Below are 24,711 nucleotides of genomic sequence, written 5' to 3'. Positions count from 1 at the left end.
ATGCGCAGGTTGGACAACGCCAACCCGCGCATGAGCAGTTGCCGTCTTTTAATAGCGGGAGGGCATGAAAAATGTCGGGAGGCCCTCCCGCTATTCTCCCACCCGGCGTGGGGGGTGTTGGGCGTATTGAAAAATATTAAGGTGGATATCCCCAGGGCCTGATGGGATCTACCCCAGAATACTGAAGGAGGCAAGAGAGGAAATTGCTGAGGCCTTGACAGAAATCTTTGGATCCTCACTGTCTTCAGGTGATGTCCAGGAGGACTGGAGAATAGCCAAAGTTGTTCCTTCGTTTAAGAAGGGAAGCAAGGATAATCCAGGGAAACACAGGCCGGTGAGCCTTACGTGAGTGGTAGGGAAATTACTGGAGAGAATTGATCGAGACAGGATCTACTCCCATTTGGAAGCAAGTGGACTAATTAGCAAGGGGTGGCACGGTTTTGTGAAGGGGAAGTCGTGTCTCACTAACTTGATAGACTTTTTCGAGGAGGTCACAAAGATGATTGATGCAGGTAGGGCAGTGGATGTTGTCTATATGGACTTCAGTAAGGGCTTTGACAAGGTCCCTCATGGCAGACTGGTACAAAAGGTGAAGTCACACAGGATCAGAGCTGGCAAGATGGATACATAACTGGCTAGGTCATAGAAGGCAGCGGGTAGCAATGGAAGAGTGCTTTTCTGATTGGAGGACTGTGACTAGTGGTGTTCCACAGTGTTCAGTGCTGGGACCTTTGCTGTCCATAGTATATATAACTGATTTGGAGAAAACTGTAACTGGTCTTATTAGTAAGTTTGCTGACGACACAAAGGTTGGTGGAATTGTGGATGGCGATGAGGACTGTCAGAGGATTTAGATCATTTGGAGACTTGGGCGGAGAGGTGGCAGATGGAGTTTAATGCGGACAAATGTGAGATAATGCATTTTGGAAGGTCTAATACAGGTAGGGAATATACAGTGAATGGTCGATACCTCAAGAGTATTGACAGTCAGAGAGATCTAGGTGTACAGGTCCACAGGTCACTGAAAGGGGCAACACAGGTAGAGAAGGTAGTCAAGAAGGCATACGGCATACTTGCCTTCATTGGCCGGGGCATTGAATATAAAAATGGGCAAATCATGTTGCAGCTGCATAGAACCTTAGTTAGGCCACACTTGGAGTATAGTGCTCAATTCTGGTCGCCACACTACCAGAAGGATATGGAGGATTTAGAGAGGGTGCTGAAGAGATTTACCAGGATGTTGCCTGGTATGAAGGGCATTAGCTATGAGGAGAGGTTGAATAAACTTGGTTTGTTCTCATTGGAACAAAGGAGGTTGAGGGGCAACCTGATAGAGGTCTACAAAATTATGAAGGGCATAGACAGTGGATAGCCAGTCTTTTTCTCAGGGTAGAGGGGTGAATTACTAGGGGGCATAGGTTTAAGGTGCGAGGGGCAAGGTTTAGAGGAGATGTACGAGGCAAGTTTATGACACAGAGGATAGTGGGTGCCTGGAACTTGCTGCCGGAGGAGGTGGTGGAAGCAGGGACGATAGTGACATTTAAGGGGCATCTTGACAAATACATGAATAGGATGGGAATAGAGGGATACGGACCCTGGAAGTGTAGAAGATTTTAGTTTAGTTGGGCAGCATGGTCGGCGCAGGCTTGGAGGACTGAAGGGCCTGTTCCTGTGCTGTACTTTACTTGGTTCTTTGTATTGTGCTAATTCATGCCCTTTCAAATTAGTGGTTCAGATTTCATGGCTATAAAATGGACTCTTCAAATCGAGATCTGCCCCCTGACTCATTCAGGGATCCACTTCAAAAGGGCGCAGCACGACGCGAGCCCTTCACTTCCACCTTGCAAACACTGTAATTTCATCATCTTTGCTCCTTAAGAAAGAGCAAAAGGGGGAAGAATACGAATGCCAAGAACTATTGACTTACGAAAGGCAGACTGTCATTTGATGTGTGATGCTTTACTTAGTTATTGTCAAAAATTGTCAAAAATTAACAAGTGTTGTCAGTTCTGCTTCTCAACAGGTTTCGGCATGGCAAAATCTTCCTGAGGGGGGACACGTTTTGGGGCCCGACGAAGCAGTCAACATAAAAGAAGTACAGCAAGAGCCAGTAGACGGCAAGTGGGAGTGTCCTTATTTGAAGTGCGCGTTCCAAAAGCAGAAACTGTAAAAAATATTTGATATTTTTCATTTACTGGAATAAAGGCTTGTGTCTCAAAGCAAAACTCTGTGAAAAAATATTTTTGCAAACTTTAAACCAAGGCCACTCAGAGCAAGCTGATAAGGGCAAGTACAGATAAGCTGCCCTAAATATTCATTCATTTATTATCCTTTCCCTTGTACTGGCGAGTTAGCAACAGTTATTGTGATTAGTTCTAAAAAAATGTTTAAAATTAGTTTGGATAGGAAATTAAACTTCATGCAATGTGAAACTCTGATTTAATTTTTATTAAAGCAGCCCATGTGGAGGTCAGACTGTTCCAAAGCAAAGATAATGCGAGTTTGACAGCAATCCAATTTTTACTCCCCGTCCATTTGGGTGACAATAAAATGTTGACCATGTAGAGAGAGACTCAAACAGCATCATTCCAAGTTCTCCGCCCACTCTACGCCCCTTTTGTTTCTGCAGGGAAATTAACCAGTTCAGCAGGTTTTGGTGCAGAGTGTTGCACCTACATCCCAGATAATTCAGAAGATGTCAAAGACTTGGCAATACACATCCAAGACTCTTCAGATCAAAATGCACAATGCAAAAATGAAACGAAAGTAAATAGCTATTTGCAAAGCTAAGTATAAATAGGTTTCAAGGTTAGGTTAAAGATGAATTCAGAGAGCGTGAGAGAGAGAGAGCTTAAAGATAATTTTGCAGAGCGCGAGAGAGAGATCTCTGTCTCATAAGTAAAACACAATCATTAAGGTTCTTTCTAACTGTGATTGGGTTAACCTAATTATAATTCATTTAATTTGATGAAATGTCTGTCTATCAAGTTTTAAGAGATACTATAGCATGGGGAAACTCCTTTATGTTTTAAACCACCTGTTTCCCACCATGTTCTCCAGAACTGGGATGTTTGCCCAATAATGACAACAATGAGTCTAAAGTCAGTCCGAACACTGACTTTCTTATCAGATGTTTTCCAAGCTCTCACCATTTTATGCTGTTATGGCTAATTATATATGATTTTCAATAGTATAATGTCACCTAAATCATTTATTTCCTTAAACCTTTACTACCTATAATGAAGTAGGTTTCCATCAGGGACCTTATCAAAAGCCTTCTGAAAGTCCAAATACACCGCATTCACTGGTCTTCCCTTATCTATTCTACTAGCTACATTCTCAAAATCCCCCGTTGATTTTCTAAGCATGATTTGCCTTTCATAAAGTCATGCTGGCTTTGCCCATCCTGTTAATGTTTTCCAAATGTTCTGTTATCACTTATTTTATAATAAACTCCAGCATGCTCCCCAACACTGAAGTCAGGCTAACTCGACCACAATTCTCCTTTTTTCCTCTGCCTCCTTTTTAAATAGTGAAGCTACATTTGCCAGGGACTGAGATGATTGACCTCCACCATGACCACCCTTTTAGTTCAGCATAACTCCAACTGGAAGAGAGGTTACCCCCTTGATTCCCATTGACTTCAGTTTTGCTAAGGTTCCTTGATATCGGACTCATCAAATGTGGCATTGATGAGCAATCACTCTCACCTCATCTCGAGTTCAGCTCTTTGGTTCATGTTTGGACTAGGCCTGGAATAAGGGCAGGAGCTGAGTGGCTCTGGCAGAACCCAAACTGGGCACCGGTAAACAGGTTGTTTCTGATGTGGAGATGTCGCCGTTGGACTGGAGTGAGCACAGTAAGAAGTCTGACAACACCAGGTTAAAGTCCAACAGGTTTGTTTCTGAGTAAGTGCCATTTCACAGCGGTGTCAACAGCACCTTTCATCACTTTGCTGATGTCCGAGAGTAGACCAATGAGGTGGTAATTGGCCAGGTTAGATGCATCTGCTTTTGGCGGACAAGCCATACCTTTGCAGTTTTCCATATTTCTCGGTGGATGTCTAGTATCTGTTAAGGCTTGTTTAAGGCAGCAGCTAGTTTTGGAGCACAAGTATTCAGTACCATTGCTGGAATCTTGATGGGGTTCATAGCCTTTTCAGTATCCAGTGCCTTCAGCTATTTCTTGATACCATGTGGAGTGAATCAAATTGGCTGAGAACTGGCATCTGTGATTCTAGGGACCTTAGGAGGAGGTCGAGGTGAATCATCCATTCTGTACTGCTGGCTGAAGATTATGTCAAATACTTCAACATTGTAGAATCATAGAATTTGCACTGCAGAAGGAGGCCACTCAGCCCATCGAGTCTGCACCAACCTTGGAAAAGGCACATTACTTAAGCCCATGCCTCCACCTTATCCCCATACCCAGTAATACCACCTAATCTTTTGGACACTAAGCGGCAATTTAGCATGGCCAATCCACCTTACCTGCACATCTTTGGACTTTTGCACTGATGTGCTGGCCTCCCCATTCATTGAGGATGGGGTTATCTGTGGAGTTTCTTCCTCCTCCAGGTTATTGTTTCATGACTGGATATGGCAGGTCTGAAGAGCTTAGATCTGATCCGTTGATTATGGGATCACTTCGCTCTGTCTATTATATGTTGATTTTGTTTTTTGCCATGCAAGTAGTCCTGTGTTGTACCTTCACTGGGTTTACATCTCATTTTTAGGTATTCTTGGTGCTGCTCCTGGTATGTCCTCCTGCAATCTTCACTGAATCATGATTGATCCCTCAGATTGATGATAATGGTAGAGTGGGTGAAGGATCTTGAGAACCTAGCTTCTACAGTGGGGTATATGATGGGCCATGAGGTTACAGATTGTGTTATATGCAATTCTGCTGCTGCAAATGGCCCACGTGCCTCATTAATGCCCATTTTTGCTTTGCTACAACTGTTCAAAATCTATCCCTTTAGCACAATGGCAGTGACACACATCATATCCTCATGTGAAGGTGGGATTTGTCTCCACAGAGCTGTGCAGTGGTCACTCCTACCAACGCATCTCCAGCAGGCAGATCCAGGACTTGACCAGCCCAGTCTGTAGTGGTCCTTTAAGACCACCGTTGGTGATGGACAGTGAAGTCCTTCACCCAGTGTATATTCTGTACCATTTCCACCCTCAGAAGATTATTTCAGTGTTTTCTCCAATTGGCATTCAACATGGAGCAGTAATTGCTCATCAGCTGAAGGCAGGGAGGTGGTGACTGGAACAGCAGGTGGCAATTAGCAGGAAGTCTCCTTGACCATGTTTGGTCTGATGCCATGAGGCATCATGAAGCCCAGCGTTGGTGCAGAAAAATCCCAGGTCAACTTCCTCCCAATTGATTTGATTTGATTTGATTTATTATTGTCACATGTATTAGTATACAGTGAAAAGTATTGTTTCTTGCATGTTGTACAAACAATGCATACCGTACATAGGGAAGGAAGGAAAGACTGCAGAATATAATGTTACAGTTATAGCAAGGTGTAGAGAAAAGATCAACTTAATACAAGGTAGATCCATTCAAAAGTCTGATGGTAGGAGGGAAGAAGCTGTTCTTGAGTCGGTTGGTACGTGACCTCAAACATTGGTATCCTTTTCCTGACGGAAGAAGGTGGAAGAGAGTATGTCCGGAGTGCGTGGGGTCCTTAATTATGCTGGCTGCCTTTCTGAGGCAGTGGGAATTGTAGACAGAGTCGATGGATGGGAGGCTGGTTTGCATGATGGATTGGGCTACATTCACAACCTTTTGTAATTTCCTGTGGTCTTGGGCAGAGCAGGGTCCATACCAAGCTGTGGTACAACCAGAAAAAATGTTTTCTATGCTGCATCTGTAGAAGTTGGTGAGAGTCGTGAGTATACTGTTGTGCTGACACCACTGGTAGGTCTGTCCTGTCAGTGGATATACCCTGGGTGGTGTCTAAGAAATTGTCTGTAAGCTATGATTCAATGAGTATGACTATTTAAGGCTGTTGTTTGGCTAGTCTGTGGGATATCTATCCTAATTTTGACACTAGACAAGATATTGGTGAGGAAGACTTTGCAGAGTTAACAGGGCTGGGTTCGCCCTTATCGTTTCTGGCGCCTAGGTCGATACATGGCGACCTGTCCGGTTTCATACAATTAAGTGGCTTGCTATGCCATTTAAGAGTCAATCACATTTCTGTGGGCCTGGAGTCACAAGTAGGCCAGACCTGGTAAGGATGACAGATTTCTTTCCCTCAACAACATTCGTAAACCAACTTTTTTTAACCACAATTAGCAATGGTTTCATGGTAGTAATGGTCACTATTACCGAGGCTAGTGTTTTAATTCCATTTTCATTAACTGAGTTGATATTCCACCAACTCAGATGCTATGGTGGGATTCAAACCCATGTCCCCAGAGCGTTAACCTGTGCCTCTGTTTTACTAATCCAGTGACATTACCACAAGCTACTGCCTCCCCCCTCCCTGCCTCCCCCCACCCTGCCACCACCCCATTGATGCCCAATTAATGGGCATGGAACTGTTGGAAAAGTCAAGGACTGTAAAAATATTTCCACCCATTTGAGCCTCATCCACCTTTCTGGTTGAGTCTTATACTGACCGAAGCAGCACCCTTCAAAATGTTATTTCAATTACCTCAGGATTTTATAATTTTTAACATCCAAGCAAACTTCCAAAAGTTACATTCGTCACCGACCTGCCCGTACGTTATATATCTGGAAAAGAGTTTTATACAAAGATTTGAGACACCATTTCACAAATCTTCCTATCTTTGTTTTTTGCTCAGCTGGTGAATATGTTTTGTACGTAATGGATCTGGCAGTGCCATGTTTTTAACATGTGCACAAAACCGAGACAAGAGTGGGGGTAGAATTTGGTATTAAAAACATAACAGGTTTCTGGGGGACAACAATCAAGATTGGGGCAATAATTGCAGACAGCATTATTCATGCTCAATCTCCACAAGGTGTATCTGCTGCCAGCAAATACCCAGGTGACTGCTTAAAACAGGAAGTAAGCACTTTTTTGTGCCCTTCTTCAGGATCCTGGGGCGGGATTCTCCCCTACCCGACGGGGTGGGCCATACCGGCACCAAGGAGTGGCGTGAACCGCTCCGGCGTCGGGCCGCCCAGAAGGTGCGGAACTTCCGCACCTTCAGGGGCTAGGCCGGCGCCGGCGGGCTTGGCGCGATGCCAACCGGCACCGAAGGGCCTCCATCAGCCGGCGTGAGTTGACGCATGTGCGGGAGCACCAGCGTGTGCACAGGGGGTTCTTCTCTGCGCCAACCATGGCGGACCGTTACACTGGCTGGCGCGGAGGGAAAGAGTGCCCCCACGACACAGGCCCGCCCGCGGAACAGTGGGCCCCGATCGCGGGCCAGGCCACCGTGGGAGCCCCCCTGGGGCCATATCTCCCTGCGCCCCACTGAGGACTCCGCAGGCCGCCCACAGAGCCAGGTCCCGCCGGTACAGACGTGGGGTATTTTATGCCGGTGGGTCCCGCCGAAAACAGGCGGCCACTCGGCCCGTCGCGGGCTGGACAATCAACGGGGGGGGCCGCTGCCTACAGCCTCCGACCAGCGCGGAGAATTCCAGCACCCGCCAAAAAGACGGCGCCAGAGAGTCCGGCAGCCGGAGAATCCTACAGCCGGCATTGGGGCGGCGGGGCGGGATTCACGCCGCCCCCGGCCCGGTGGTGGGTCGGAGAATCCTGCCCCTGATGTCAAATTGGGGAAAGAAATCTGAGCCAAACATTCCAATTCTCTTCCCAAACCTAGTTGTGTACTATGTCAGACTATTGTCTGTTTCCATAGCTAATTATCCTTGAAACAGGTCGCTAGTCTATCAGCAGAAGCCAAACATGCTCCACTCAATTTTTATGGGTCTACTGTAAAGTGACTGTTGAAGGCTGCTGAAAATAAGAGGCACGTTTTTCTTTCTTGACCCGCATGTGACCTGACACCTGAATTTGGATGCAGCCACTCATTCTGCAGCTGTGTAACAATTCCTCCATGGTCATGCAACAAACACGGAGAAGAAAAATACAGAGATAATAACATTCATGTTACAGGCAGAATTATTGTCCCACGTGATCAGTACTGGGCCAAGCAACAAGAGCCTTGCAATGCAATCCTGTTCAAGGTTTACAGAATAATTGTCAGCTGCTACATGCTGCTTGCTTTATTCTGATAAAACCTCAGAATACAGGTTAATTAACAATATAACAAAGCCATGGAAAACAAGATGAAAATGCCATTGAATTAACAGCAATGACAACTAAATACTCAGCACAATGTTCTAATCAAATGTAATGCATTTATTTCTGTTATTGTTGAGTGTGTGAATGTTGGCAGCTAGAGTTTGCATTATGTGTGTCCCTTGGTACTTTTATTCACAGACAAACTCATGTAGATGTATCCAGCTTTGTTACTCTCAAAGCCTTTCAGTAATCCACAATTAACTTCAACAATTGTTTTTCGTATATTCTTTCACTTGATTTCAGACCAATTTTCTTTTCTCCTCTTGCAAAGGCTTCATCCGGAATTTTACCAGCCCTTAGGCAAACAGGCTGGGAGGCTGGAGAGCTTGTAAAATAGCATCTGAAGACATCGGGCAGGAAGCCTGATGTGTTCACATGGCGCAGGATATTTCCAAAGGCGGAAACAACAGTGGCATAGCTGCTTGCCAACTAAAGGTGGGCAGCCAATTAATTCAATTAAGCAGCCCATTCACAGCAATTTCATTCCTCTGCTGGCATTTCGCAGGGGTCAAGATGGGACCTTGCCTCATGGTGAGACTGCCAGGTATATCGTGAAAACCTCCTCGTGGCTACGTAGTGGAGGAGGGTGTCACAACCCACTTACGGGGTAGGAATTATTGTCTTCCCCATGTCTCTTACAGAGTACGAGCTCCCTCGTTAAGGGGGGGTGGGGGGGGGGGGGGGGTCGTGGGGGGAGTGGAGTAAACTCTATATATATTGTACATAACGTCGTCCAGTTCGCCACCAACCATTAAGACCCGGTTGAGAGGGCAGCACGGTGGCGCAGTGGGTTAGGCCTGTTGCCTCACGGTGCCGAGGTCCCAGGTTCGATCCCGGCTCTGGGTCACTGTCCGTGTGGAGTTTGCACATTCTCCTGTGTTTGCATAGGTTTCGCCCCCACAACCCAAAAATGGATTGGCCAAGCTAAATTGCCCCTTAATTGGAAAAAAAATGAATTGGGTACTCTAAATTTATATTAAAAAAAAGACCCGGTTGAGAACTACTGGGAGCCCTGAATTATAGCTTTGTAAATAAACCTACGTTTCTTTGATACAACTGGTTAAGGGATCGCCGTGACTTCATAAAAGAGAACCTTATTCCCACAGGCTCCCTGGTCGTGGTACAATAAAATGAAATGAAAAAATGAAATGAAACATCTTCACCTGGCTGTTGAGTGACCATTATCACTTCTACCTGCAGCCTCAACAGCAGCTACCTGTATTGCTGAACTGCCAGTATCTGATTTAGTCAGCACCTCCAAGAGGCATTAATTCAAAAACAAAATATGTCAATGCTGGAAATCTTAAACAAAAACAAATAATTCTGGAAATTTTCAGTAGATCAGATGCCATGTGTGGAGAGAACCAGAGGCTCTGATCCTCATCCCGGGATTGGGTTCACAGCATCGGGAGATTTTGCGGCTTAGTGAATGGGATTTGAACTTATTTTTCAGATCATTAGTACAGGCCTCTGGATTAGTAGCCCAGGAGCATAACCATAATACTGCTGCTCTCACCAGTTTAAATTTATTACCTCTCATTTCACTTTGAAGTGATATTCTGAATGTAACTACACAGTTTACTTTTTTTTATACCTTAATGAAATCCTCTTTGATCACCTAGTCTGTAGAATAAAGACTATCAAATTAAATCTCATTGCTAAGAATTCAAATTATAATTTGAAAATTATCATGCATCTCTTCCACAGATTAATCCGCACACTGATATTTCTTCAGTCCAAGTAGGGCTTTAGTTTCCAGAATACCAGACTGTATTTTTCCAGTCCAATAAATCTATATATAAGGCAGTGAATGAAAGCAGTCTAAGATCTTGGTTATTGACAACTAAGGTTTACAGTATCTCCACTGAATTGGAAGAGACAAAAAACGTATTCTGACAGTTTCAGGCTACAGGAACTTCCCTTGTTCATCTCTTGCAATGCAACTTCAGGTTATAGTCCCTGTAAACATTGAGAAAGCTTCAGCTAGGTACAGCTATAATTCTAGTCATTACAAAGATGTAAATAATTTGTATAAGAGTGTCAATTCCAAGTTGTATTGATATCTTCTGTAATCCTGTTTGCCAAAACAGAATCCCCCTGATTGTCAATCACTCTATTTTCTTTTACTAGTTTCTCTTTTATCTGCAGAATCTGCATCAGTTCCTTCACCGATCCTCAAGAAAAATGATTCTTCATTGCGTTCACAAGAATGTCAATTAGGTTTATTTAGTGATCTGTATGAACACATCTGCTGTCACATGATTTGGTGCTTGACCTCAAATTCCCAACTTCACGCATTCAGTTCCTTCAGGCACCGCGCATGTTTGTGTCCTAGCAGCTTGTGATGATGGCGCAGTGACCACATGAAGTAAATTTCCCAGTCTCAGTGCTTTGGTTGGATAACGAGTACTCAGAGAACTTACACAAAGTGGAAATGGCCAATTCCTCTGAACCTTCCAGGATTGACTTTTCTTCATGGCCGATACTGGATTGTACTTTGTGCAGAAAGCTTAGGAAGGGAGGGGGAGCCCTCCCTTCTCATGTGGGTATGGATATTTTGTATTGCTCAATTCCATGGTTGCATTAAAGCTCTCCATTTCGCCAAAACAATGTTGATATTGTGATCCAGTTAATGTGCTACCCTGAAGGTAAATATCGCCTACTGATGTGGTTAGATGGCACAGTAGCACAGTGGTTAGCACTGTTGCTTCATAGCTCCAGCATCCTGGTTCGATCCCTGGTGTGGGTCACTGTCTATGCGGAGTCTGCATGTTCTCCCTGTGTCTGCGTGGGTTTCCTCCGGGTCCTCCGGTTTCCTCCCATAAGTCCCGAAAGACTGGCTCATTATTTGAATTGGACATTCTAAATTCTCTCTCAGTGTATCCGAGGGGCTCCGGAGTGTGGCAACTAGGGGCTTTTCACAGTAACTTAATTTCAGTGTTAATGTAAGCCTACTTGTGGCACCAATAAAGATTATTATTATTAGAATGTTTTCATGCCTCTCATCAAAGCTGTCTCCTTTCTCACTGATGATTTCACCTGGAGAGGAGATCCAAGGATAAGCTGCCTCATGAATTCAGAAACTTGGAAGGTGATGAGTGGCAGTGTGTGCTGTGAGGAAGATGCAAAGAGGCTGCAGGTGACTTGGACAGGCTGGCTGAGTGAGCAAATAATTGGCAAATGCAATATTGTTAAGATACTGTGGTAAAACCCTTTCTGTCTGTCCTGTGTTCACCTTTTTAATCCCCTCCCTGCTGCCTGTCTTCTGGTTAAGCTGCGACAACGCTGCTGCACCATTTAGGATTTCAGTTTAAACTATAGATTTTAGGCAGAGTTGGAACACCTAACGTGATGGATTAAGGCAAGACAGCCCCTTTATGTTCCGTAGTAGAACCGGTGATGATGATTTGATAGACTTGGCAAGCAGCCAATCGGAATGTACAATTTCGTATTGGAGCCTGTGATTGGTGGGACCAAGCAGAAAGTTCCAGAATGAGGCGGATCTTGTGAAGACTGCCATTTTTATTTTGGGTGTGTGCTGTGAAGAGATCCAGCGACGAAGCAGTTTTGAATCTCTCTCTCTTTCTCTGCCTGCTGATTTAGAGAGTGTTCTGCAGTTTCAGATTTGATACATGATTAGGAGATTGCTGGCTACAAAGAGCTGTGTCAGCAGCAAATAACAATCTCATAACTATTAACCCCTTCCCCCATTCCCATCGTGTGTGTGTCTGTCTTGTGTGGGTCTGGGTGGTGGTTGGGTTTTGGGATTAGGTAGATTGTTCGAGCATTGTTCTGTTATCACTTCATGTATTCATATTTGCCTCTTATTATTAATAAATAATTTGTTAATGTTTTTGCTTATAAATGTGGGGCGGGATTCTCCGACCCCCACCCACCCCCGGCCAGGTCGGAGAATCCCCAGGGGGCGGTGCGAATCCCTCACCGCCGCTCCGATGCTGTATTCTCTGGTGCTGGTTTTTGGGCAGGGTTCCTTGCCGGTTGGGGGCTGTTGGCAGCGACCCCCCCCCCCCCCCGGCAATTCTCCTGACCCCGATGAGCCGAGCAGCTGTCGATTTTTGGCCAGTCCCGCCAGCGTGGATTAGACATGGTCCCACATGGCGGCACCTGGCAGGTAAGTCAGCTGGGGTGGTCCTCGGGGGGGCGCAGGGCATCCGACCCCGGGGGGAGGCCCCCACGGTGGCCTGGCCCGCGATCAGACCCCACCGATCTGCGGGCGGGCCTGTGCCGTGGGGCATGCCTTCCTTCCACGCTGGCTCCTGTAGTGCTCCGCCATGGCCAGTGTGGAAAAGACACCCCCCCTGCACATGCACCAGAATACGCCTGTGGTTCTACGCATGCTGAGGATCATGCTGGCCCTTTGGCGCATGCGGGACTCGCGTATTCCCTTCGGCGCCGGTTGGCATGGCGCCAACCCCTTCAGCGTCCACTAGCCCCCGGAGATGCAGAGGATTCCACTACTTCTGGTCGGCCCGACGCCGGAGTGGTTCGCGTCCTTTTTGATGCTGGCATTGGGCCATCGCGCCGATTCCGGAGAATCCCGCTGGTGGTGTCTGCATCTCATAGCACCAGCCAAAATCTCAATAGGTTAATAAGAATTATTTGTTAATTCACATGTTGCGACCCATGGTTGAGGGGCACTGGAATTGACCGCGCGCTCACCCAGAATGTGGTGACAATATAATATGGGTAAATATGAAGTTATCCACTTTGGTGGCAAAACCAGGAAGGCAGATTATTATCTGAATGGTGGCAGTTTAGGAAAAGGGGAAGTGCAATGAAGCATGGATGTCATAGTGGAACAGTCGCTGAAGGTTGGCATGCAAGTACAGAAGGCGGTGAGGAAAGCTAATGGTATGCTGGCCTTCATTGCGAAAGGATTTGAGTATAGGAGTAGGGATGCACGTCCGCCGACCATCAGCAGAGGCAGCAGCGGCCGAAAGACACCAAAATGGCAAAACGTGACCCTAAGAAGCCAAGAGGGAAGATGTCCTCTTATGCTTACTTTGTCCAGACTTGCCGTGAAGAACACAAGAAGAAAAGCCCTGATATTCCGGTTAATTTCTCAGAATTCTCTAAAAGGTGCTCTGAACGAAAGAAGACCATGTCTGGCGAAGAGAAGAGCAAATTTGAAGAATTGGCGAAAGTAGATAAGGCACGTTACGACCGGGAAATGAAAAATTACGTGCCAGCGAAAGGTAGCAAGAAGAAGAAGAGGGACCCCAATGCACCAAAAATGCCCCCCTCTGGATTCTTCTTGTTTTGCTCGGAACACCGACCAAAAATCAAAGCTGTGAGTCCTGGCTTATCTATTGGTGACATAGCAAAGAAGCTTGGTGAGCTGTGGAATGCTTGTAGTGAAGAGAAAAAGCTGTTCATTAGCAAAGCTTATAAATTGAAGGAGAAATATGATAAGGATGTTGCTGATTATCGCGCCATAGGCAAGGTGGATAGTGCATTGAAGCCCCCTGCCAAGAAGGAGGCATATTGCGATGATGACGATGATGAGGAAGAAGATGAGGAGGAGGATGAAGAAGATGATGATTAAATTGTACATTTGCCTCAGCTTAATTACTTGCTATGTAACTGAAAGCATTTAAACCCTGTTACAAGTGTTGCAACCTTTTAATTTTGTAAGTTGGTGTGTATATGGTCTAAGGCAAAACGTAGCTTGAGTTTTAAATAGGCCTTTTTGTAATCACACTACTGCGGTGGACATTGAGTCAACTGTTAACTCTTCTTTCTGCGAACTGGCTCTGCCTCTTGTACGGAAGGGGGATTTAACTGGATTAAAATGTATTTATGTGGTGTTGTGTTTAAGTGCAGTATAGTTTAAAGTGCCGTTGTAGCCAATTCTTCAATTTTTGAGATTGCTGTAAGTATGAGGGGTAATGAAGCAATCAAAGTTTTAAAAAAAAATCAGAGTTGTCAGTAGGCATTTTAAGCCTGCCACGCTTGTAGGCAGCATTGTGCGGTGTCCCATATACCAGAATGGTCGTGCAATATGCTTTTGACTTCATTCTGAATGAGTAAGGTATGGTTTATGGAAGCAAGATGGCAGCCACCCTTGGGTAGTGATCAGTTAATCTAGACCTGTTGGATTGAAAAGGAGGTAACCATCATTCAACACCCGACCTCCTGTGCCTATATACATCATGCTACTGCACTTCCAAGAATATATTGGTAAGCAGAAGCCAAATCCAAAGGGCTGTGAAATGGCAAATTATTCTTGCCATTTCTGTGAACTGTTGTTCTCACTCTTTTTTTAAAAATTTTAGAGTAGCCAATTATTTTTTCCAATTAAGGGGCAATTTAGCGTGGCCAATCCACCTAACCTGCACATCTTTGGGTTGTGGGGGTGAAACCCATGCAGACACGGGGAGAACGTACAAACTCCACACGGACAGTGACCCAGGGCCGGGATTCGAACCCGGGTCCTCAGCGCCGTAGGCAGCAATGCTAACCACTGTGCCACAGTGCTGCCCCGTTGTTCTCACTCATAAATGAGAAGGAATTGTACTGTTTTAAAACAAAAGCTTTGTTTTCAAATTAATGAACCTGTATATGGGGTGCGATTCTCCGCCCCTAACGCCGGGTGGGAGAATAGCGGGAGGTCCTCCCGACATTTTTCACGCCCTCCCGCCCATGCCCGACCCACGCCACGAATCGCCGCTCGCCGTTTTTTACGGCGAGTGGTGATTCTCCGAGGCCGATGGGCTGAGCAGCCAGGCCTTCACGCCCGTTTCACCACGGCAGCATACACACCTGCTCGCTGCCGTCGTGAAATGGGCGGCAGATGCCCGTTTGGGGCATCTAGAGGCCCGAATGGCACGGGAGCACCACAACTGTGCTCGGGAAGGGACAGGGTACCGATCGCCGGGCCAGCGTCCAAAACAGACGCACTCTTTCCCCTCCGCTGCCCGGCAAGATCAGGCCGCCACATCTTGCCGGGCGGCTGAGGAGAAAGACGCCAACTGCGCATGCTCGGATTGGCTTTGTCCAACCTGCGCATGCGCGACTTACGTCATCGGTCGCGTCAGCCGCCGTGACGCTTGACGTGTGGCCTTGACGACCGTCGTCAAGGCCGTGACGCACGGGGCCGCGCTCCTAGCCCCGCCCGGGGGGGAGAATCGGCCCTGGAAGTGGCCGTGAAGGCTGCCGTGGGTCACGGCCTGTCCCACGGCAGCCTTTACGATTCAATCCCGCCCATGGTGTTCTGGGTAATATATTCATGCTTTAAAGCAGGGGTGGGCAAACTTTTCCATGCAAGGGCCGCATTCAGAAATTCACAATTCACAAAGGGCCGCATAGTATATTAAGTAAAATAATTACGTCACCCGGTTATGATTCTGGGCGCCTCATATAGAACATAGAACAGTACAGCACAGAACAGGCCCTTCGGCCCTCGACGTTGTGCCAAGCAATGATCACCCTACTCAAGTCAACGTATCCACCCTATACCAGTAAGTAACCCAACAGCCCCCCCACCCATTAACTTTTTAAAAAAAATTTAAAAAAAAAAAAAAATTTTTTTTTTAAAAAAAAATTTTTTTTTTTTTTTAATGACTTGGTGGGCCGCAGAAATACCTTTGGCGGGCCGCATGCGGCCCGCGGGCCGTAGTTTGCCCACCCCTGCTTTAAAGTGATTGCATACTTCACAATTTGGGAACAATTAAGCAAAACGCTTTAAGGCATCCCCTTTTTATATAAGTGACATTTGACTTTGTTCAGTACTATGTGGCCCTGCCTCAAACTTCACAGGCTGTGTGGTAACTCCCAATTTTTCACTTTGCTGAAATCCTAGTGACAACCCTGAGCATTCTGTACTTTAAATGATCTTGTAACTAAGGTATATTTTCTGTTTTGTATGTTTAGTATGCTAAAATGTGTTTTGAAGTAATTAAAACAGGATAAAATTTGTAAAGTCTCAAAAAAAAAGTATAGGAGCAGGGATGTATTGCTGCAGTTATACAGGCCTTGGTGAGGCCACACCTTGAGTACTGTGTGCAGTTTTGGTCTCTCAGTTTGAGGAAGGACATTCTTGCTATTGAGGGTGTCCAGCGAAGGTTCACCAGACTAATTCCCAGGATGGCAGGACTGACATATGAAGAAAGACTGGATTGACTGGGCTTATACTTACAGGAGTTTGGAAGAATGAGAGGCTACCTCATAGAATCATATAAAATCCTGATGGGACTGGACAGGCTAGATGCAGAAAGAATGTTCCCAATGTTGGGGACGGCCTAAACTAGGGGTCACAGCCTAAGAATAAGGGGTAAGCCATTCAGGACTTAGATGAGGAAGAATGTCTTCTCTCAGAGAGTTGTGGACTTGTGGAGTTCTTTATCACAGAAAGCTGTTGGGGCTAGTTCGTTAGATATAGTCAAGAGGGAGCTGGACATTGTCCTTGCGGCTAAAGGGATCAAGGGGTATGGAGAGAAAGTGAGAGTGGGATACTGAATTTGCATGGTCAGCCATGATCATATTGAATAGTGGTGCAGGCTCGAAGGGCCGAATGGCCTCCACCTACAAGTATTTTCTATGTTTCTATGGTGTACAAGATTAGGAAGGGCATGGGCAAGGTGGACAGGGAGCAGCTATCCCACTTATTTGAAGGGTCAGTTACGAGGGGAGACAAGTTCAAATTGAGGAGTGGGAGGTTTAGGGGGGATTTGAGGAAAATCCTTTTTACCCGGAGAGTGCTGAGGGTCTGGAATGCACTGCCTGGGAGGGTGGTACAGGCGGGATGCCTCACATCCTTCAAAAAGTACCTGGATGCGTTCTTGGCATGCCATAACATTCAAGACTATGGGCCAAATGCTGGCAAGTGGAATTAGGTCGACAGGTCAAGGCCTTTCATGCTTCAGTGCAGACTTGATGGGCCGAAAGGCTTCTTCTGCACTGTAGTATTCTGAGGTTCTGTCTCCAAGACTTACTGCTCAACAAAAGATGGAATTATTGGACCTGAGGGAGATAGTGAATGACTGTTCCATTATAGAATCCCAACAGTGCAGAGGGAGGCCATTTGGCTAATCGGATCTGCACTGACCCTCCCAAAGAGCACTATACCTAGGCCCACTCCCTCTCCCTATCCCGGTAACCACGTGCATTGATCATGGTCAATCCACCTAACCTGCACATCTTTGGATTGTGGGAGGAAGCCAGAGCATCTGGAGGAAACCCATACAGACAATGTGCAAACTTCACACAGCCAGTCACCCAAGGCTGTAATCAAACCATGGTCCCTGGCGCTATGAAGCAGCAGTGCTAACCACTGTGCCACCGTGCCGTCCTCATGAAATTTAAAGCATCAGCGTAATTTGGCTGATGCCAAGACTCTCAGTGCTGCAGCTTCCTCCTTTGAGAAGCATCAGACATATTCACCTCAATTAACAAGTCCAGTCTCTATGGGCGAGATTCTCCCATATGGGGAGAAATCGTAAGGCTGGCGTCAAACCCGGGTGGGTTTGACGCCAACCCCCCCTTCCCGACCGGGAACCGATTCTGGGCCCCAGTCGGGGCGAGCAGCCTGACGCCGTAAGCTCCGGCATCACGGGCTTAACGAATTTCGTTAAGCCCGCTTGCCAGAGTTAGCGCCGGCTGACGCGTCATATGACGTCAGCCGCGCATGCGCGGATTGGAAGACTATAACCCGCGCATGCGCGGATGACGTAATCGCGCATTTGCGCGAAACCCGCGCATGCGCGGGCCGGGTTGCCCCTCAGCCGCCCCGCGAATGGATACTGCGGGGCGGCGGAAGGAGAAATAGTGCGCGGGCATCGGGCCCGTTGGTACTGCCGTGCCAATTGGTGCCATGGTTATAAAATGCGAGTGTTTACGGCCGTTTTTACGAACGGCCAGACCAGGTGTGTTTGCCGTTCGTAAAAACAGCCGTAAAGGGCTGGGAACTCGGCCCATCTATCAGCTGTGAATCGCTGCCGGCCGTAAAAAAATGGCGGCAGTGATTCGTGACGGGAGTTGGGCGTGGGGGGGGGGGGGAAATAGCGGGAGGGCGTCGGAACAGCGTGGCCGTAAAATTTTACGAGCCACGCTATTCTCCACACCGTCGGGAGTGCGGAGAATCTCGCCCTATAACTCCCTTCCTTCAAGCACATGACAGGTGTCATGCCCATTATAAGCAAGCAAATATTTCCTCAGCCAGAGTAATTTTCTTCCTTCCAAATCAAGACCATCAGTTTAAGGCTAAAGCTCGAAAAGGTCACGATGATGAGAATGCTGTCTTCACAGACCTTTTTCAAGGTGAAAGGGATGGGTAACCTGCTGATGTTTCATTAGAATTAGCTCACTCTGTATAGATTCATCATTCACCCTGCCACATTCTTCGAGCACCATTCTATTTGTGTGAACACTGGACCACTGGCAAAATGATGTATGCCTCCACAGCTATGAGGCTCAGTGTCCCAATCAAGTGTTCTTCCCAATCTGCTCACCAGGCCGATAGTTCATTGCCTTTACATGTTGTTTGATGAGTGACCTCTACTTTGGTGGTAGCAGTCTTGAAGAACTTCCGCACAACTGGCAATGTGTACTGTGTGCTATGTGGTTTGTCTTGATGTGATCTGTGGCTAATCTGCCCTCAAAACTATCATCTTGCCTAAGACTATAATTATTCTGGGATGGATTAGGTCCCAGGGCACCTTGCAAGCTAATCCACATTATGTGGCCATCCTCTATCTTTTGTGTTTCTGGCTTCTTTACGCAAACTCACCAATCACACATGCAGGATTAGTAAACTAAGTTATATTTATCTGGAGACTACAATGAACATAGATACGTTACAGGACAGCTCAACACACAGGTCAACTTCAGGGATTCAACATCCACAACTAGCACCACTATCAGCATGAACAGCAATAGCATCTCAGTCTGTTGGTCACATGCTGCTTTACATCCTGATTCTGCGATGACATGTGTACATTGTTTGCACACTCTTAAAGTAATATCGCAAAATCCCCATTTTTTCCAAAGATAATATTCCAGACAGTGAGAGTAAATACACATGCAAAGTTGATGATAGCAAAAACTACTGACACCAAAGATAGGTCTCTTCATTATTTCAGAGGTGGAGCGTTTGTAATAATGTGTCCAAGTTTGTAGACAACACCAAGATGAATGGTAAAGCAAAAAGTGCAGAGGATACTGAAAGTCTGCAGAGGTATTTGGATAGTTTCAGTGAATGGGCTAGGGTCTAGCAGATGGAATACAATGTTGACAAATGTGAGGTTATCCATTTTGGTAGGAATAATAGAAAAGGGGATTGTTATTTAAATGATAAAATATTAAAACATGCTGCTGTGCAGAGAGACCTGGGTGTCCTAGTGCATGAGTCGCAAAGTTGGTTTACAGGTGCAACAGGTGATTAAGAAGTTGAATTAAGTTTTGTCTTTCATTGCTAGAGGGATGGAGTTTAAGACTAGGGAGGTTATGCTGCAACTGTATAAGGTGTTATTGAGGTCACACCTGGAGTATTGTGTTCAGTTTTGGTCTCCTTACCTGAGAAAGGACATACTGGTGCTGGAGGGTGGGTGCAGAGGAGATTCACAAAAATTAATCCCAGAGTTGAGGGGGTTGAATTACGAGAAGAGGTTGAGGAGACTGGGACTGTACTCGGAATTTAGAAGGATGCGGGGGGAGGGGGTGGGGGGGGACCTTATAGAAACATACAATTATGAAGAGAATAGATAGGATAGATGCAGGCAGGTTGTTTCCACTGGCAGGTAAAAGCAGAAGGAGAGGGCATAGCCTCAAAATAAGGGGAAGTAGATTTAGGACTGAGTTTAGGAGGAACTTCTTCACCCAAGGGTTATGAATCTGGAATTCCCTGTCCAGTGAAGCAGTTGAAGCACTTTCATTAAATGTTTTCAAGATAAAGATAGATTGTTTTTTGAAGAATAAAGGGTTATGGTGTTCAGGCGAGAAAGTGGAGCTGGGTCCACAAAAGATCAGCCATGATCTCATTGAATGGCAGATTCCCTTTCGCCATCCGATGCCCCGACATGCCGTCTGCCATCGTCATCAAAGCCCTCAACACAATCTTCGCTCTGTTCGGTTTCCCCGCCTACATCCACAGTGACAGGGGATCCTCATTCATGAGTGATGAGCTGCGTCATTTCCTGCTCAGCAGGGGTATCACCTCCAGCAGGGCGAGAAGCTATAACCCCCAGGGAAACGGACAGGTAGGGAGGGAGGCACGAAGGGCCAGAAGGCCTACTCCTGCTCCCAGTTCTTATGTTCTTATGACTTATGTAACCTCCTGGTTCTCATTATGGTATAACCGTACCGAGATCTAGACTCATCATTTTGGTGTTCTTGATTTGTCAAAGCATTAGCATCCTTTCTTTTTTCAGAGTGCTGATTGTTTTCATAGTAGTCTTCTGGAATTTCACTCTCCCGCATTCATCTTGGGATATGTTTTAGATGCAATTAGGCGTAATAAAACTTGTCAATTCCCTTGTCGGCCTCTGTTTCTCCTTCATGCCACCTCATTCAGTGTTGTGACCGCATTAGATCTAGACCCGCTGTACACAATAGATATTTCCGCAGGAAACCAGGTACCCTATAGGTAGGAATTATAACCTGAAGCTTTTGTTCTTAGGCACTTGATGCACGATCAATTGAACAAAGACTAGAGTTGGATACAACTGAGGCTTTATTGCTCTAAGACGTGTGGCCTCCCACAGCAGCTGGCGCATTGACTGCTGCATGGAGGACACACATAGTTATACTCCACCTACTGGGTGGAGCCAGCAGGCAGGGATTACCAGCGTACCTGTAGTACAGGTCCTACCATACATCATCTAATAAAGGTGTAACAGTGGTTTACCACGTTCACCCCCTGTTAAAATTGAGTCCGGCGGGAGTGGTGGAGAACTATATACAGCAATGAATTTATATTTACAATATTTGAGAGGGAAACAAATGTCTTTTGAAGTCCAGTGGACCAGTTAGAGGTTTAACCGGTCCGGGGCCTTGATGTTCCACTGGGAGCGACCGTAGTGGCGGCGGCGATGTTGATGCTGGCCTGATGTTTGGTGACTCTGGGAGCGTGCCGAAACCCCCTTCATCCTCGGGTGTGGGCAGGGGAAGGACGGATGGTGCCGGGCCGGAGGGGTGTGCGTGTGTGGAACCTGCTGGTGCCAGGTCCCTGAGGGAGACAGTATCCTGGCGTCCGTCGGGGTATGCCACGTAGGCATACTGGGGGTTTGCATGGAGTAATTGCACCCTCTCCACCAATGGGTCCGCCTTGTGGAGTCAGAAGTGCCTACGGAGCAGGACTGGTCCTGGAGCTGTGAGCCAAGTCGGCAGCGATACCCTAGATGTAGACTTCCTGGGGAAGGCAAAGAGACGTTCATGGGGTGTGTTGTTAGTGGCGGTGCACTGTCATGACTGAATGGAGTGTAGTGCATCATGGAAGACCTCCTGCCAGCGAGAGGCTGGGAGGTTCCTGGATCTTAGGGTCAGTTGAACAGCCCTCCATACCATCCCGTTCTCCCTCCCTCCATACCGTCCCGTTCTCCCTCCCTACCTGTCCGTTTCCCTGGGGGTTATAGCTTCTCGCCCTGCTGGAGGTGATACCCCTGCTGAGCAGGAAATGACGCAGCTCATCACTCATGAATGAGGATCCCCTGTCACTGTGGATGTAGGCGGGGAAACCGAACAGAGCGAAGATTGTGTTGAGGGCTTTGATGACGATGGCAGACGGCACGTCGGGGCATCGGATGGCGAAAGGGAATCTGGAGTACTCATCGACCACACTGAGAAAATACGTGTTACGGTCGGTGGAGGGGAGGGGCCCTTTGAAATCCACGCTGAGGTGTTCAAAAGGGCGGGAGGTCTTCACCAGGCGCGCCCGGTCAGGCTGGTAGAAGTGCGGCTTGCACTCCGCACAGACCTGGCAGTTCCTGGTGATTGTCCGTACTTCCTCAATGGAGTATGGCAGGTTGCGGGCCTTGACAACCCTCACATTGAGTGGTTCCCACTCCGCCGGCTGGAGTGAGCAGCCTTTGGCGCCACGCCAGCCGGGGCTGAAAGGACTTTGCCGTCCGGCGTAAGTCCGCACATGCGCCGGAGCGTCAGCGGCTGCTGACGTCATACCGGCACATGCGCAGGGGAGGGGCTCTCTTCCGCCTCCGTCATGGTGAAGACCATGGCGAAGGTGGAAGAAAAGAGTGCCCCCACGGCACAGGCCCGCCCGCCGATCGGTGGGCCCCGATCGCGGGCCAGGCCACCATGGGGGCACCCCCCCGGGGTCAGATCGACCCGTTTCCCCCCCCCCCCCAGGACCCCGGCGCCCGCCAATGCCGTCGGTCAGGTAGGTGGTTTAATCCACGCCGGCGGGAGAGGCCTGTCAGCGGCGGGACTTCGGCCCATCGCGGGCCGGAGAATCGCCGTGGGGGGCCCGCCAACCGGCGCGGCGCGATTCCCGCCTCTTCCGAATCATGGGGGACGGAGAATTCGGGAGACGGCAGGGGCCGGATGACGCCGGCCCAGGGCAATTCTCCGACCTGGCGGGGGGTCGGAGAATCCCGCCCCCCATTAGTGACACCGAAGGGAACCCTGAGGAAGTGATAGAGGCGACCGTCTGCCTCGAAGGCAGAGTATAGACGGTCCGATTTACGAATGGGGAGCTGGTGGTAAGCGGATTTGAGGTCTACCGTTGAGAAGACCCGGTACTGTGCAATCTGATTGACCATATCAGATATGCATGGGAGGGGGTACGCGTTTAGCTGTGTGTACTGATTGATGGTCTGGCTGTAGTCCACGACCATTTTGTGTTTCTCCCCAATTTTAACGACTACCACTTGGGCTCTCCAGGGGCTGTTGCTGCCTTGATGATGCCTTCCTGAAGCAGCCGCTGGACCTTGGACCTGATGAAGGTCCTGACCTGGGTGCTGTACCATTTTCTCCTAGTGGCGATGGGTTTGCAATCCGGGGTTAGGTTCGCAAAGAGGGAAGGTGGGTCGACCTTTAGGGTCACGAGGCCGCACACAGTGAGGGGTGGTAGGGGCCCTCCGAATTTGAGGGTTAGGCTCTGGAGGTTGCACTGGAAGTCGAGGCCTTGTAGTAGGGCAGCGCAGAGGTTAGGGAGGACGTAGGGGCGGAAGCTGCTGAATTCTATGCCCTGGACCATGAGTGTGACCGTACAGTACCACCGGATCGCCATGGAATGGGATCTGGAGGCCAGGGAGTTTCTTTGGTTGGCGGGATGTACCGCGAGGGAGCAGCACCTTACCATATCCGGGTGGATGTAGCTTTCAGCGATCCTGGGGTCCAGCAGGCAAGAGGTCACATGGCCGTCGATTTTCACGCTGGTCGATGCGGTGGCCAGGTTGTGCGGACGAGACTGGTCGATTGTCACTGAGGCGAGTTGTGGTTCGTCATCGTTGGCGTCAGATGATGGGGAGCCTGGGGGGGGCCAGGTCCTGGAACGCTGTCGGTGTCCATGTGCCGTGGAGGGTACTAGATGGCGGTGCCTGAGATCTTGAGGGGCACGTGGTCTGAGGGGGGGAAGATGGTGGTGCCCATTAGCCACGCGTGGTCCGGGGAGGTGAAGATGGCGGTGCCCATTGTGCACAAGCGAGGGGCGTGGGGGCGATAGCGGCGGCTGCGCGGGCCTGGCACACCGCGGTGATGTGCCCCTTTTTACTGCAAGCTTTACAAAGGGCAGCGCGGGCTGGGCAGCGTTGGCGAGGGTGTTTCTGTTGGCCGCAAAAGTGACATTGGGGGCCCCTGAGGTGCGCTGGCTGGCGTGTAGCGCAGGCGAATTGGCTGGGTAAGGCCCCCACTGGGGCGGCCGTCTGTGGGTCCATGATGCGTAGGAGGGTTGGGCCGCGCGGCTGGGGGTGTAGGCCTGAATGTTGCGCGAGGCGACCGTCATAGAGAGCGCTAGCTTCTTTGTCTCAGCTAGATCAAGCATGGCCCCTTCTAACAGTCTTTGGCGTATGAGGTCCGACCCAATCCCCGTAACAAACGCGTCCCGCATAAGGGGATTTGAATGCTCAGTAACAGCCTGACAGTCACAGTCCCGGACGAGTGGGATTAGGGCCCACCAGAAGTCTTCGATGGACTCACCAGGGAGTTGAGAGCGAGTGGCGAGTATGTGCCTGGCAAAGAGCGTGTTCATCTTCTGCGCGTAATTTTCTTTGAGAAGTGTCATGGCTTTGGCGTAGGTCGGCGCGTCCTGGATTAGCGGAAAAACGTTGGCGCTCAACCTCGAGTACGGGATCTGTATCTTCTGAGCCTCCGAGATAGTGCTGGGCGCTGAGTTGATATACGCCTTTTTGGCGTCGCTTGATTGCAGATCCAGCTGCAGGCGTTCTGGCTTGATACGGAGGTACATCTTTGGAAAATCTTAGAGCAATAAATTGATGCACGAT

General features: G+C 48.1%; 1 protein-coding gene across 1 annotated transcript; it reads left to right on the top strand.

Moving 5' to 3' along the window:
- The first annotated feature begins 13,220 nt into the window (after window positions 1-13,220).
- On the top strand, window positions 13,221-13,943 carry LOC119967301 (high mobility group protein B3-like). Its single transcript, XM_038799644.1, has one exon. The coding sequence runs from the start codon at window positions 13,266-13,268 to the stop codon at window positions 13,860-13,862; it is 597 nt and encodes a 198-aa protein (XP_038655572.1). The 5' UTR covers window positions 13,221-13,265; the 3' UTR covers window positions 13,863-13,943.
- The last annotated feature ends 10,768 nt before the right edge of the window (window positions 13,944-24,711 follow it).

This window comes from Scyliorhinus canicula, chromosome 6, assembly GCF_902713615.1.
Source record: "Scyliorhinus canicula chromosome 6, sScyCan1.1, whole genome shotgun sequence".
NCBI lineage: Eukaryota > Metazoa > Chordata > Chondrichthyes > Carcharhiniformes > Scyliorhinidae > Scyliorhinus > Scyliorhinus canicula.
This window is presented reverse-complemented; position numbering and strand designations above follow the sequence as displayed.

Coding starts and splice junctions, on each gene's coding strand:
- LOC119967301 (XM_038799644.1), top strand. CDS start 13,266: ATGGCAAAACGTGACCCTAAGAAGCCAAGAGGGAAGATGTCCTCTTAT.